This window comes from Malaclemys terrapin, chromosome 13 (assembly GCF_027887155.1).
Source record: "Malaclemys terrapin pileata isolate rMalTer1 chromosome 13, rMalTer1.hap1, whole genome shotgun sequence".
NCBI classification, from domain to species: domain Eukaryota; kingdom Metazoa; phylum Chordata; order Testudines; family Emydidae; genus Malaclemys; species Malaclemys terrapin.
The window spans coordinates 1174435-1188638 of NC_071517.1; the positions used below are offsets into that span (position 1 = coordinate 1174435).

A 14204-nucleotide genomic window follows, 5' to 3' on the forward strand; every position below is an offset into this window, starting at 1 on the left:
GGGTTACGAGCTGCCCTTCAGTGGTACCCTATAAACCACCGGGCAGCAGGCGCAGTAGCACGAGCGCTGGAAAGCCTTTGCCCCATGAGCGACCGACGCACCCACCCCCAAATGGCCGCCAAGCGTGTCAGGGTTTCACCAGAGCAGATCGAGCCCTAGACTCTACTGGGCAGGTTTAACTGAGGGAGCCTGGGGCCCGTGCCCATCACAGCCACCAAAGCCTGGGGCCCGTGCCCATCACAGCCACCAAAGCCGCAGGGCTGGAACCACTGACGGCCCAGATAACTGGAGAGGGCCGAGGCCCTTGGCAGCTCCCCAGGACCCTATGGGGGGTGGCTGACGACTGTCGCTGCAGCCAGGCAGGAGTAGGAGGTGGAACCTGCTGGCTTCCGCTGCGTTCATAGCTCACACCTTGAGCCTGGTGCTTCACTTGTTTAACTTTGCAATGTTGCTTCCTGCCTGTGGGGCTTGGCCGTTTTCCCTTCCCAGCCAAACCCTACCCATGGACTGAGCCCTGGGGCAGGACAGCAGCACAGCAGGGCTAACGCCACCCCTCCCCCAGGCCGAATCCTGCCAACAGCAAAGCCATTTCCCCGAGGGAAGGGGGAGGGGGAGGGGCTAGAGGAGAAAATGACCCCAAACTGAATGACCAAGTTGCTCGCCCCCTCCCTGCGCTGCAGGTAGAGCCAGGCTGGCTGATGCAGCGCGCAGAGCAGATGGGCGCGGGGGTCCCTGGGGAATGTACCTGTGGGGCCGGATCTCACTGGCCACGTGCAGCGTGCAGTCTGGGTGGGTCAGGCCAAGAGCAGAAAGCCCCAGGCCCGGTAAGAGCACAGGGCAAGAGAGGGATGGACCCAGCTAGGCCGGCAGTGCAGGGACCAGTCCTCCACACCTGGGAGGAGCAGGCTGTAGGTGAAAGGTTTGAAGCTCCAAGGACACCCCTTTCCACAGGGACACCCACAGCACACTGGGCAGGGTCTCTCCCCAGCCAGCGCTCTGCAGTGCCAGGCAAGACCGTCTGATTTGGCTCCAACATTCTGGCCTAGGCCAGAATGGAGGGGTGCGCGGCTCATGACAGAGCGCCGAGAACTCCCTCTGTAAGGCCAGAGATCCCCCAACACGGCGGCAGATGGGCCCCTGCCCTGAGCACTAGGGGCAGGGAGATGCTCTCCCGTGCGAGCAGAGGCTGTGGTGTGAGCCCCCCACGCAGCTGAGAACGGAGAGAGCAGGCGAGACACGAGCAGGAGGCTGAGCGGAGGTTTGACGTTTATTTGCTGCAGACCCTCAGCGCTAGTTTACAAGGCCGTGGCAAAAAACCAAAGAGTTAGAATCAGACTAAAAAACCCTGAAACGCTGCCCGCCCTGCCAGAGAGGCCTCTGCACAGAACTTCAACAAATACAAAATAACCTGAAAGGAGAAAACTATACAGACTATGTACACCTCTGATAAATAGACTAATACTGCTGTGGGGCCTCTCTCCAGACCCAGTGCATCAGGGCCAGGGGGCCGCGCCGGCTGGGGGACCAGGCTGCTGGAGCTTGGGCAGCTGCCAGAGGAACCCTGTGCCCCAGACTAGCCTCTCCTTCAGCCCCTGGGAGCAGCTGTCTTCCAGGCAGGTTCCAGGCCACTCATCTCCCTTCCCATGGGTTTCACAGCCCCCTCATTCCTGAACCCCAGCTTGCGCTAGCAGCAGGGCCTGGGACACCCTCACCAGCCCGACCCCTCCCTGCCTGGAGGCTGGGGAGTTCCCTCTGCAGGAAGCTGTGCATCCCCTCTCATGACACCTGGGCAAACCCAGCCCTGCTGCTCCAGTGTGCCTGGAATGTCGCTGAGCCCTTCGGCTGCTCCCTGAGCTCCGCTCGTAGCCCACGAGGCCCAGTGGTGCCAGCTCCAGGAATAGGCCGGAGCAGGAGGCTGCCTGCTGGCAGCTCGGCACTGCTGCGTGGCACTGGGCACCTGTGGAAGCTATGGCTACATAAGGGCACCATGATGGTTTTCGGACCCTTGGCCTCCCCTTCCCAGAACCTCTGTGCCCATCTGCTCCCATCTCTAACGAGCCCAGCTGCCCCGTGCGTCCCAGAACTCATTGGACTCTCCAAGGAGCCCAGGACAGACCGGTGCCCTCTAGAACGAGGGTAGGTGGGTGGGCAAGGCACATGGGCTCCCCTTGGCTCACGTCGTGCTCACACCCAAGTGCCTCCTCCCTCCCCACTCAGTGATTCCACCCCCCTCCCAAGCGAAACGCCTGCTGCTGAACGGCCCAGCACCAACTGAGCAATGACAGACGGAACACGCCCGAAGTGCTTCCAAACAAGTGCCCAGCTCAGCCCATGGCCCCCGCAGCTTCCTCCCCCAGGGGAATTAGCAGAGGCAGGGGTATAGTACACATGGGCAGACAGCAGTCGAGCCGGAGGCGGCCCCAGGCTTGGGCAGGGCTCCCAGAGCTCCCATCACATCTGCCCTGCCCCTCCCCACGCAGGCTGCCCAAGGCTGACAGGTGCCTTTGCCCCCATACACATCGACCCCCGCCCCCAGAGATCACTCGCTGCCGGCCTCAGGGGCTCCAGCTGGGGCATCGCTGACAAATCCTCCTTGAGCTCCTTGCAGGTGAAGTGTCTCACTCGCAGACGGCTCTGGCCCTCTCCCCCAGGCCATCCGGACCTGGGCTAGGGCCTGAAGACGGCTCCCTGGGAAGGGAGCCCAGAAGGGAGCTGCCAGCCCCAAACTCCTGCTCATCTCGCAAGGAGGCTGCTGTGCCGATGACGACCGTAGCTGCAGGCTCATCGCTGTGGCCCTAGGACCCTCCCAGCCCCCCCCCAAACTCCTGCCCACCCCCCAATGGTAAAGAAATTGCAAAAGCTGAAGCTAGTCCCTGGGAATTCAGGCTGGGCTGGGCTGCAGGAGAGGCCCTTGCCTGGCAACCTGCTCTCTCCATCTCCAGGGGAGGGGAGCCTCTCGCTGCCTGGGAACGCTGACCTCGCTCAGCTGGCCCAGGCCGCTAATGTCTCTTCATGGAGGACACTTTCTTCTTCCTCGCCGCCAGCATCTCATAGAAGGGGTCCCTGCTGATCGCTGCCCTGGGCAAGGAGAAAGGACGTGTAAATGGGAGACCCAAGAGACCAGGGAAATCCCAGGTCATTCCTGTCCCCAGCGGGGAAGTGTGCTCTGGCAGCAAAGGAATTGACCAGGATCCAGGAGATCTAGGCTCTGCCCCAGACTCTGGGGAACCTTGGGCAGGTCTTGGGAGAACGTATGCAGGTCACCCGGGTACCACGGCCCGGCCAGTGCAGCACCCTCCCTCTGCAGGGGCAGCCCAGAGAACCTGGCCCAGTGCCCAGGCGGTACCCCCCCCCGCCACGGGGGGGAGGCAGTAACACTCACTTGATGCACTTCATCCACTCTTCCTTCTCCTCGGGGGTGGGGGCCGAGATGCGATACACCGTGTGGTTCCCCTCCACCACCCGCCCGTCTGCCTCCGTCTTACAGGCCTTGATCACTTGGTCTTTGTTGTCCGGGATGTAAAGCTCAAAGCAGTTCTGAGAAGGAAGGAGACCCTTTAGCAGCAGCCTCCAGCCAGGCACATGGGACCTGCCCCTGCCGATCAGGGGTCCTGGGGCCATGCCTGGGGAGGGGCAGGCCCTGGGAGTCACACGCCCTCCCGTCCAGTTACAGTCTGGGAACGTCACCCCCTTGGGCGAACTACTAAGTGTGCAACAAGAAATGCTTCTACTGCAATCACTATATTGCAGCTGCCCGGTCCAGAGCCTGCCCCAGAGCCGAGTGCTGGAGACGGGGGGGGGGGCAAGGGGGGGCGGCCCATCCTCTGCCAGGGAAGGATTGGGCATCTGGGGGCCAAAGCAGCGAGCAGGTCTGAATGAGCGACACCAATGCTGCCCTGAAGCCAGCTGTCCCCACTAACAGCCCCTGCCCCAGGTGCCTGGTCATGAGGGGAGAATGCTGCAGCCCCAGGCTCTCTCCTTGCCCGGCTGGGCCCAGGCCGACATTCACACTACATCCCCCAAGGGCTTCTGCTGGAGAAATGCACACAGCCAAGTAAGGAGAAACTTCCCAGCTGGAGATTCCCCCTCCCACCACGGGCAGGGGCCGTGCAGAGACTCACGGGCTTTTTGGAGTCCTCCACCTCGCGGATGCTCAGGTTCTCCAAGGGGATGATGCCACGCGGCTCCTTATCCTGCAGGAGGCCAAGCAGAGAGGGAAGACGTTAGCCACAGAGCTGTGGGGGCCCACTGACATCCAGATCTGCTCCAAGGGCGCGGCTCCAGCCCTGGCCAGCCACTGGCTGCCCCCCAGGAGCAGGGCTGTGAGGGGAGGAAGTTGGTTGCCCCACAGCCTTAGCCAGCCATATAAAAATTCCCCGCCCTGTGCCACTACAAGGGAGCCCCTCAATTCTGGGGGTGCAGCCACCTACTGCTAGAGTGGAGCAGCCCAGGGCAGCTAAGTGGAGCCCCATTGTCTCCCATGGCCCCAGGGCTAGGAATATTCCTGCTAACCACACCCAGCTCGGGCCTGGCACTCGCAGCCTCTCCCAGCATCAGCTGAGCTCCATGACCCTGCGCAGGTGGAGGGGAGGGGGGCACTCACCGTCGTGTACTCGAAGTAGTAAAGGCAGTTGTCGGTCAGAATGAACCAGCGTCTCTTCCACGTCTTCACCCTGCCCCCTGCCAAGTAAAGAGAGGTGCCGTTGACACAACACCCACCCCCAAGCCCCTGGGGTGGGGGGCCGGCTCACGAGCACGTCTAGACTATGGCAGAGCTAGAGCCCACGGACGAGAACAGACAGAACAAACAAGCGTCTCGCAGAGCGTGGAGCCAGGGCACAAGCAGCGCGAGCCAGCCCCGCTCGGTGACTGCATGGGGCCAGCGTAGCAGAACAGGCAGCACAAAGCCACGGTGGCCGGACGCGAGCGGCAGTGAGAAGCGGATCGAGGAGCTGGAGCTGGGGGCAAGGGCTGATCTGACAGCCAGACGGTTCGGAGACGCGCAGCACTGGGAACTTGTTTCTGTACGGCACGGACACAGAGCGGCCCACGCTGGCCCCATTTCTGGGGTTTTCAGGCCCGTCGCAATGCGTCAGCCCAGGGTTGCTGGAATTTGGGTTTGTGGCTGTTTCACTCCAGAAGTTTCAAAATAGGAAACTCGCCCTGAAACGAAATGTGTGGCTCCGCACAGCTCCATCCCCGAACCCAGGGGGGGACATGCCAGGAGAGCCAGGCCCAGGGGAACCCCCACTCCTGAGTCAGGCTGCCCACCCCAATCTCATCTCCCCGGGGACCCAGCCCCCTTTAGTCAGGGCAGGAATGACCCATTGTGGGCCAGAGGGAAGGTGCCGACGGCCTGGAGAGCAAATGCCCTGGCAGCAACAGGGCAAGCTGCCCCTGCCAAGGTGCCCTGGAGTGGGGTGAGATGGAGCGCAGCCCCCAAGGTGAGGGGGCCAGCGGGGCCAGCCTGGGGTGCTTTGTGACAGACAGGTGCCCTGCTAGGAACCGCACACCACTCTCTTCTGCCCACCAAGAGCTGGTGCTCCCTGCTGATGGGGGCTGGATTGGACCCAGCACCCCAGGGGGAAAGGCCCTGGATCACATCCCACAACAAGCCAGCCAGTCTTTTGGAGAGGCTCGACGCTTCTGCTGAGGGCTGTTTAGATTAGATAAAAAATAGAGAGCAAAGTCACTGCTGGGCCCAGCCCAGCGGCCAGCCTGGGCTTCTGGTCCGGGAAATCCGGGGCTTTAAGGGGAGCTGAGAAGACTTCACCTGCCAGGGTCAAGCCAGGGCCTCGGACGTCACTGGCTTGGTGAGGAGATGAGGGTAGAGGCAAGGAGTAGGGCGGCTGCCTCTGCCTAGGAGCTAGTGGGTGAGGAACGGGTCCACAACTGCCATGTCTGCACAGAGACGCAGAGCACCCGGGGCCCCAAACACTGCTGGGACTCCTGGGGATGGAGGCCTGGCCCAGCCTCTCACGTCGGGATCCCCGTGCCCTGCGCGGCGAGGACTCCTGGGCTGATCGTGGGTGTTGGGTCCCCCTTGGTCAGCACTGGGCAGCAATAGCAAAGCTACTCGGCTCTCCACCAGCCCGGGGAAGCAGGTGCTGATTCTGGGAGGAGTGAGCTCTGCTCACAGACAGCGGGTGACCCTTCCAGCCACCCCCAGGAGCAGACGCTGCCCAGCCCTGCACAGAGACCTGGACTCTCAGCAGAAACAACACAAGCAGACAGTTCCAGTCAGCACCTGGGACAGTCCCCAGGGAACTCATGCCCCCCCCCCCCCCCCCTCCAACACGCGCCAGGGGTCCTGAGCCCTGCTGGCAGCAGGCTGAGGGCTGCTCCCCTGGCTCCCCGCAATCCGCATGGCTGGTCCAGGAAAAGGAGGATTCAATTTCCCAGCTGCAACTAGAGCCCTGGAAACGACCTCCCTTTGCCACTCGCAGCGGGGGGCACTGCACTGGCTCGGAGGACAAGAGCACCCCAAAGCCAGGCCACCTGGCCCTTGAGGCCTCGCGACCACCAGTGCAAGAGGTGTGGACACAGGGCTGCAGCAGCTGCCCTCTCACACGCTGCCGGATGCGCTGAGCCACCCCGAACATCTCCCGACACGTCACTCAAATGGGAGCTGGCATGTGAGCGCAGAGAGGCTGGGCTCCACCCGGGGGCTGTGGAGTCCCCAGGGCTATGGCCCAGAGCTGGGGCTGGGCTCAGACCTGCAGACTCGGGAGGGACTGACTGGGTTTGAGTTATGGAGGGCCACTGCCACAGCCCAGCCAAGCGGGGAGAGGGGCTGCCAGGGGTCACGCAGGGCCCGAAGCGGAAGACTCCCTGCCCTCAGCCCAGGATGCAGAGCGTGGGGGCGAGTTCCCCAGGGACTGCGGTCAGTTAGCAGCAGCAGCGGCAGCAATGAGACGATCACCAGCAATTCCACCCAAAAGAAAAGAAATGGAGGAAGCACTTTGCCACACCCCAGCAGCCAGAGCAGAGCGAGGGAGGGGGTTGCGGGAGGGAGTGGGGGTACGTACCTCCTGGAGTTTGGGGCAAGGAAAGGAAGAGCCAAAATCATGGAAACATACAAATGAGGGAGAAAAGAAAATTAAAACAAAGAAATTAACCCCGCCCTCGCCCTGGTGCAGCCAGCGCTGCACGTCGTGTTGGCCAGGAGGGGGCACTGCCGCGGCCATCAGCTGCTAGAGCAGTGGGGACAGGTGCCATGGAGCCGGCCACAGGGGACCGGGCGGCTGTGTGCTGGCCTGGCAAATAGGAGTGGTACCTGCAGTCAGGCCCATGCCCGGCACGGCCAGCAGGCGCCTGACTCGCGCCCTGGGATACAGAGCCAGGGAGCTCTGCTGGTTCACGGCCCTGCGTGGGCAGAGCTGCAGGCAGCACCCCAGCTGCAAACAGCCGGCGCGTGGGACTGCTGGGCCTAGACAGGGGCTTGTTTGGGGCCCATTCACCCAGTGAGTCGCTCGGCAGGCAGGGCCCTTTACCTGTCCTGCAGTGGTTTGCTGCAGAGCCACCCAGCGGCTGGAGGCCAGTGGGTTTCGAGCTCAGACAGACGGGGGTAGATGGCCTGAGCTCAGTGTCCGGGACAGGATACCAATGCCAGGGCTTGTGGCCGAGGTACTCTGCTGCTGTCTATGGAGAGCCCATGTGGGGACGTGGCCCTTCCCCCATCCCATCGCGACAGGCTGGGGAACGAAGGATCCCCTGAACCCTGGAGAGTGGGAGGGGATCCCTGTCAATGCCCAGCCCAGGCTTGTGCGGGCCCAAGGGCAGGTTGGGCACCCCTGCTCTAGGCACGTCTGTGTGCGTGGCAGGCCCTCTCCTGCTACCGACGGGGCTGGCAACAAGGCAGAGAGATGTTAGAGGGTAGAGTCTGAACCACAGCAAGAGCCCCAGGGAAAAGCCTCCAGATGGAGTCAGCTCCTGCCAGGGCCTGTCGGGTCTCTGCAGCCCCAGCTCCTGACCGGGGCACAGACAAGAAAACCCCAACATAGCTACTGAAACGAAGAAACCCATGAGCCGGGACGGTCACGCAGCTGGGGAGGGGCTGTTGGTGCCGTGGGGAGCTACAGCCGGGGCGCGGGGATGCCATGCATGTTGCCTGCATGTGGAGCCAGGATGTGCAAGGTGATGATGCTCTGGGGAGGATGTGCCAGGAACCAGGCTGTGGCATGGAGGAGATGCACACAGCCTAGGGCAGCTCGCAGTTCGCCTTCTGAGTGAGTGTGGCGGGAGGCACTCCAGCAGGATGTAGCCAAGATGCTGGGCGCCGTCACCAGCCCCCAACCAGCCCCTCCCTGCCAGTACTGCAGCCCCCCGGACCTCCGCAGCCCTCCCTCTCAGGACCGCAGCCCCCAGGAACCTCCCCATCCCTTCCCCCCAGCACTGCAGTCCCCAGAACTTCCCCTCCCTCCCAGCACCGCTGCCCCCGGGACTTCCCAGCCCTCCCCGAGCACCACAGCCCCCGGGACCGTCCCCTATCCCTCCCACACTGCCGGCACCATGGGACACCCCCCCCCCAGCACTGCAGCCCCCAGGACTTTCCCTTCCCCTTCCTCCCAGCACTACCAACCACGGGACCTCCCCTGCCTGCCAGCGCCGCATCCCCCAGGATCGCCCCATCCCGTCCCACATGGTCACCAGAAAGTGAGGCTGGATTCCCAGGGAGACCCGGCCAGCCTTGCTGAAGGCCAGCAGGGCTGCACAGTGCCATCGAGGGCAAGGTGGGGCCGACTGGGGCTCCATTACCAGGGAAAGTGCCTTGGGGAGGCTGCAGAGCTGGGGCCAGGACATGCAGCTTTCCCGGCAGGCTGAGCCGCAGAGCTCGCTGCCCGTCGCTAGCGCCCCTGAGCAGGGGCTCGAAAGGCTGCAGGCACATTCCTGCGGGCACGCTCGGCTCCCGGGGGCGAAGCACTCACCGAGTTTCAGCAGCCAGCCCTCGCGGTCGGGGTTGAAGAAGGTGTGGGTGAGGTCGTTGCCGTCGTCCTCGGGGATTTTGAAGGGCTCGTTTTTTATGCTCTCGTAGAGATTCTGGCACAGAGAGAAGCACACGAGGGTCAAATCCAGGGCGCAGCTCCCCGGGGCCAATAAGCCCCAGCCCCAGGTGCCAGCCAAGGCAGTATCCCCGGCCTGCCTCACCCTGAGCAGCTCCTCCGGCAAGTCGCCCCCATCGTTGATGCCGCGGTTCATGGCGATGAAGCGCTCCACCGTGGGCTTGTCCTTGACGTTGGGGTTGTGCAGGCTGGTGTTCAGCATGATGATGGCGAAGGAGAGGACGTAGCAGGTGTCTGCAGGGCACAGAGAAGTGGGTCAGCTGGGCCCCGGGCAGGCCAGGCACACGATGAAGGGCAGAGAGGCCAGGCTGGGAGCAGTCCCCAGGCTCATTCCTGGCAGACGCGGCCACACCGGGCCTGCAGCCCAAACCCAGCCTCCACTCCCTCCCCGGGCCCCCAGGGCAGCGCAGACCCCATCCCCAGCAGCATGGGGGAGGGGGGTGATCAGAGCCAGGAATCAGGCAGACCTCTCCTGCTCTCTCCGGGAACCTCTGGGTTTGGAGTTGGCCTGGCAATGAGGGACTCGGGCGGCCTGAGGCCCGTCCGTCAGAGTGCCCTGCCCCGTGGGGAGTGCTGTTACCTGTGGACTGAAAGACGCCGGGATTGCATTGACAGTACCGCTGGGCAAACGCCTCCATCATCCGATCGATCTTCTGCGCCTCGCCCGGCAGGCGGAAACTCCACAGGAACTGCCTGCGGGACAGGGGTGGGTATCAGCTGCGCAGGGGGCGGTCTCCCCAGGGATGGGGCGCATGGCCTCGGAGTCCTTCCTCCCCCATCTCGGGCTGACACCCTACAAGGGCAGGGGACAATCCCCACCAGACCAGCCCGGGGCACCCAGCCAGGGCTCACCCATGCACACGGGGATGGGGAGACAGGTGCCCGAGGTGATGGCTCAGCCCCCCGCGTGCACACTCACCGCAGTGCTTGCACCAGGTTGAGGTCAGTGAATTCGTGCAGCTCCACGAAGGCGTGCAGGACCTGGATGTTAAACTCGTCTCTGCGGGACAAAGGCAGAGCCCAGGGGCCCGAGTCATGGCTGCACCACACCCCCAGGTCGCACTCTGCCCCACCCTGCCCCAGACTCTCAGTCCTCCCCAGGGTCGTGGGCTGCAGTAGCACCCTCGCCCCTCGGGGGCAGCCCTGGCCCAGCCCTAGACAGAGTGAGCAAGGAGGGGAACAGGTACAGCCCCACCCCCAGGCCTAGTTTACACATTTGGGTCTCCCATAAGTCTTGAGGGCTGCCCATGCCTGCCGGGCCTGGAGCCCAGCACCAAGCCAGGGGGCAGGTTATGGGCACTGGCACCAGCTGCTTATTTCAGGGGCCTGGTAGCTGCACCGTCTCCTCCGCCCCCCGACCGTGCATGGTGCAGGCGGGGTCTGGAGCGGGGCCCTGCCACCTCTGTGCAGCGCTAGGGGATGCCAGCAGGATGCCGGCGCTGCCAGTAGCTAGCGGCTCCTTTGCCTTCACCCCTGCACGCTGCATGCCCTCCGCTCCAGCAACCACCACACGCCCCTCCCACTGCTGCCACGGCCACAGGACCCGCGGGCAGATGGGAACTGCCAGCCCCATGTCCTTGCTCCGGCAGCAGCCAATCCCTGGCGCCCTAGCCCAGCCTAGTCGCCCCATCCCATCAGACACTGAGGGGAGATTCCTCCCTGCCCCCTGCAGTGATCAGCTGGTGCCCTGGCCACAGATGCCACCACCCTGGCCAGCAGCTGGTACCTCTCGCCCAGGTAGTCGCCAATGGCCGTCTTGTTGAGCCCCTCCCCCTTGTAGAGGAACTGGGCGATGTCCTCGCAGGTGTTCTTCAGCAGGTCGTTCTCAATCAGGAACTGGATCCCCTGGGAAGGCGGAAGAACAAGGCCTGTGACTCCAGCTCAGGACTGCCGGGCACTGCCTCGAGGGGCACAGCCGAGCCCGTGCCAGGAGGCTCCTTGGCATCCCCAGCACAGGGAGCCCTTGCGAGCAACCGGCCGGAGCCCTCTGGGTGCAGGAGGCTGCCCCCTGCCATGGGTCCCATCACCCAGGAAGCCACCCTTCCAAGGGAGCCCGGGAATCCAGCCGTGCTCCAGCCCCCATGGGACTGGGGCCCTAGGTAAGAGCGATGGGAAGGGGACCCCGGAGACAGAAGCAGTGCAACAGTGAGAAACCCCCTCTGTGGATGGGGTCCCCCATCCCCAGACCCTTCCATTCTGTCCAGTACGTGGTGCCCCCAAATCCCAACGTGGAGCACGGCCTGGAACGTGTCCCAGCGACCTGGGGAGGCTGCGTTTGCAATGCCTGGACCCCAAGCTGAACGGGGCAGGAACCACCACCCTCCCCTGGTGCTGTGATTGCAGCTCTGCGTCTCTGCCTGCAGCCCAGCCCCTGGGGCATTGCCCTTACCTTTTTGGGGTCCATGTTGAACTTCTTCCTGCCCATTGCCACTTGCTTGTTCCTCTGCATGGTTTTCCTAGAACGCACAAAGGCCAGCTCTGAACTCCGGGAGTGGCCAGGCTCCCGGCCTGGGGCTCCCGGCCTTGGAGAGGCAAGCGTTCGGCAGCCAGAGCAGACTCCCTGTGCCAGCCTGCGGCCTCTTCTCAAGCCCAGAGAGACCCATGTGAGCCCCACCGGGGCAGAGTAGGAACCCCCTGCTCTCTGCGCCTGGGTCTGGAGGCTGCAGCCCCTGAATGCGGCACGAGCTAGAGCCCAGGGCACCAGGCCATTTAAAGAGCTGTTTTGGGGGGAGGTTCTCAGAGCCCTCAGCCCCTCATTGTTAAAGGATCCCACGGCATGCCAGGAAAACCAGGAGGCAGGCCCTGCCCCAAAGAACTGCAGGCCTGCCCCGGGCCTGGTGCATGGAGGGGCAGAGGGCCCAGTGCAGACACAGCCCGGGGACCAGAAGGGGCTTTGTGCAGACCAAGTGCCCAGGTGGCTGCTCCCGTCTGGCCCCGCACTCTGCTCTTGGGGGTGGATGGGGACTTGGGGGCCTGGGAGCTCTGGCCCTGCAGGCTGCAGCGTCGCAGGGTGACTCCAGGGGGAGGGGAACCCTGACGTGAGGGTGATTGGAAGTGACGCTGCAAGTCAGTTTCCATTGGCCATCAGGGCTCCCTAATCCTGCGCTGGCACCGTCTGCACCAGCTCAGAATAACAAAGGCAGACAGTCTCCAAGGCCAGATGGAGGGGCTGGGCAGTGGGAAAAACAGGGCCATTTGGAGCAGCGGATCAGACCGGAGATCCCGTTACCGTATTAAGGAATAAGATGCGGCCTGGGAATTCCAGCCTGCGCCGGCGCTCATGGGACTTTGGCCTCCTTAGCCAACACCCCTCCCTCAGCCGGCAGCCAGGCTGGGGTTACGCTGGGCCGAGAGCCCGAGAAACTCCCGGCTCGTCCCTGCACCCACCGGGCACAGCTAAGGCTGCCGGTGCTCAGGCTCCCCTGGGGCCTTGCTCCCCCCCGCAGGGACTGGGCCCAAGAACAGCCTGCGGCTCAGGGGCAGGGTGCACAGCGCCAGGCAGCTGGAGGCCGCTCCCCCTCTCGCTCAGCAGCCGGGTCACGGGCAGGACTCACCTCTCTTCCGTGGATCCCAGGTTCTCAATCTCATTGGTCACTTCTGCTATCTCATCTCTCAGCCGCTAAGAGAGACCGAGACACGTGGTGAGGGGGGAACAGGGACAATCTCACCACCTCCCCCAGCGCCCCTCCAGCCTCCTCAGTCCAGGAGCTCTCACCCCATAACTCACCCACCCTCCCAAGCCCCAGGGTGGGGCTATTGCCCAATTCGAGAGGGGAATGACCTGTCCAGGGTCACACAGCCAGCAATAGGACCCAGGAGCCCTGAAGCCTGGGTCCCTGCTCCGAGCCTAAGGCCAGCACTCCCTGGGGCGGTGCACCCGGAACCAGGCTCTGCATTGTTCTGCCAGGACAAGCCCAGACAGACAGGCAAGGGACACAGACCGTGCCAGATACAGCCCAAGGTTAACTGTGCCAGCCAAGTCAGGAACCTCCCCGCACCCGCCCAGACAGAAGGGCAGCCTTGACCCTCCCCAAAGAGGGCCAACTGAGGTGAGTGCCAAGACCAGAGCAGCCCGGAGACCCCAGCGAGCCCCTCGTCTAACTCCCCCTCCCTGAGGTGCAGTGCTGCAACCCAGCAAGCCCGTGGCAGTGCTCAGCTAGTGAACGGGGAGCCGGCAGCGCTGCGGGCGCTAATCTCCAAGCAGCACCAAGGCGCTCTGCTCCCACAGGAAGGAAGAGGCCCAGAGGTTAACGTAATTACGCTCTAATCCTTTTAGTTCATGCCCAGCATATGGCGGTAATTAGACTCCGCTGCCTTAATCACTGACATGATTGACGAGTGTCCCAGATGGGCCCCAGCACCCCACCCAGCAACCAGAACTCCATGGGGCAAAGGCCTGGCCTGACCCAGCAGCCCCCAATCGCCCCCTGGCTGCACCACAGGACGCAGCCAGCACCTGGGCCTTCGGGAGGGGTCATAGGTCATCAGAAAAGGCACCAATGTGAAATAAGGAAAAAGCAAGGAACCCAAAAGCCCAGCATCCCTTAAGAGAGGAGAACAGACTGGGAGAGGGGCCCTGCCAGGGAGGGGGCAGCAGCAGCCCCCAGTGCCAGGACACCCCATGAGATCAGTGCAACCAACCGAAAGACTGGCCCCCCCCCAGCCCCCAGCTGTAGGGAGAAGGGGACATCTCTGGGAAAGACAGCGCCGTGCACTGCCAATGGGGTGGGGGGGGGGGCATAGCCAGGACAGGCTCCTGGCCTGCTCCACTCTGCCCCCAGCACCCGGCTTCAGCCTCCTCGACTTACTTCCCTTTGGCTCTAGTGCTCTGCCCCAGAAACGTCAGGGGAAGAGCTGCTCTGGGGAGGGGAGGGGGATGGTACGTGAGCTGGGAACTGCTCCCAGCCGGCCAGCCCGGCTTTGAGAGTGATCCGTTCCCTGACGGCACTGGCTAGGGGCCCCCGGGCTGAGGCTGGAGGGGCAGGTGACAGGGCCCTTCTCCCAGGTTGAGAGGAGAGCGCCAGTGACCGTGCTGCAGTGCCCGGGGAGAACACCCCCAGAGCAAGGGTGCTGTTCTGGAGATGGGGTGGAGGGGACACTGACTCCTCACTTCTTCCGCTCATGGCCCTCACCGGTTTGCGC

At 63.7% G+C, this 14204-nt stretch overlaps 1 protein-coding gene across 4 annotated transcripts in view; it reads right to left on the minus strand.

Annotated features, from left to right (window-relative positions):
• Positions 1-1249: 1249 nt before the first annotated feature.
• Positions 1250-14204, minus strand: part of CYTH1 (cytohesin 1) — a 40697-nt gene continuing 27742 nt past the window's right edge. For all 4 annotated transcript variants that reach the window (XM_054047812.1, XM_054047810.1, XM_054047811.1 and 1 more), the window contains exons 3-13: positions 12617-12681; positions 11452-11518; positions 10789-10907; positions 9982-10062; positions 9643-9755; positions 9148-9296; positions 8928-9039; positions 4604-4680; positions 4122-4193; positions 3383-3537; positions 1250-3078 (exon numbers count right to left, since the gene is read on the minus strand). In XM_054047812.1, coding sequence (XP_053903787.1) covers positions 3000-3078; positions 3383-3537; positions 4122-4193; positions 4604-4680; positions 8928-9039; positions 9148-9296; positions 9643-9755; positions 9982-10062; positions 10789-10907; positions 11452-11518; positions 12617-12681 — 1089 coding nt within the window. In that variant the 3' untranslated portion in view covers positions 1250-2999. The remainder of the gene's footprint in view (positions 3079-3382; positions 3538-4121; positions 4194-4603; positions 4681-8927; positions 9040-9147; positions 9297-9642; positions 9756-9981; positions 10063-10788; positions 10908-11451; positions 11519-12616; positions 12682-14204) is intronic.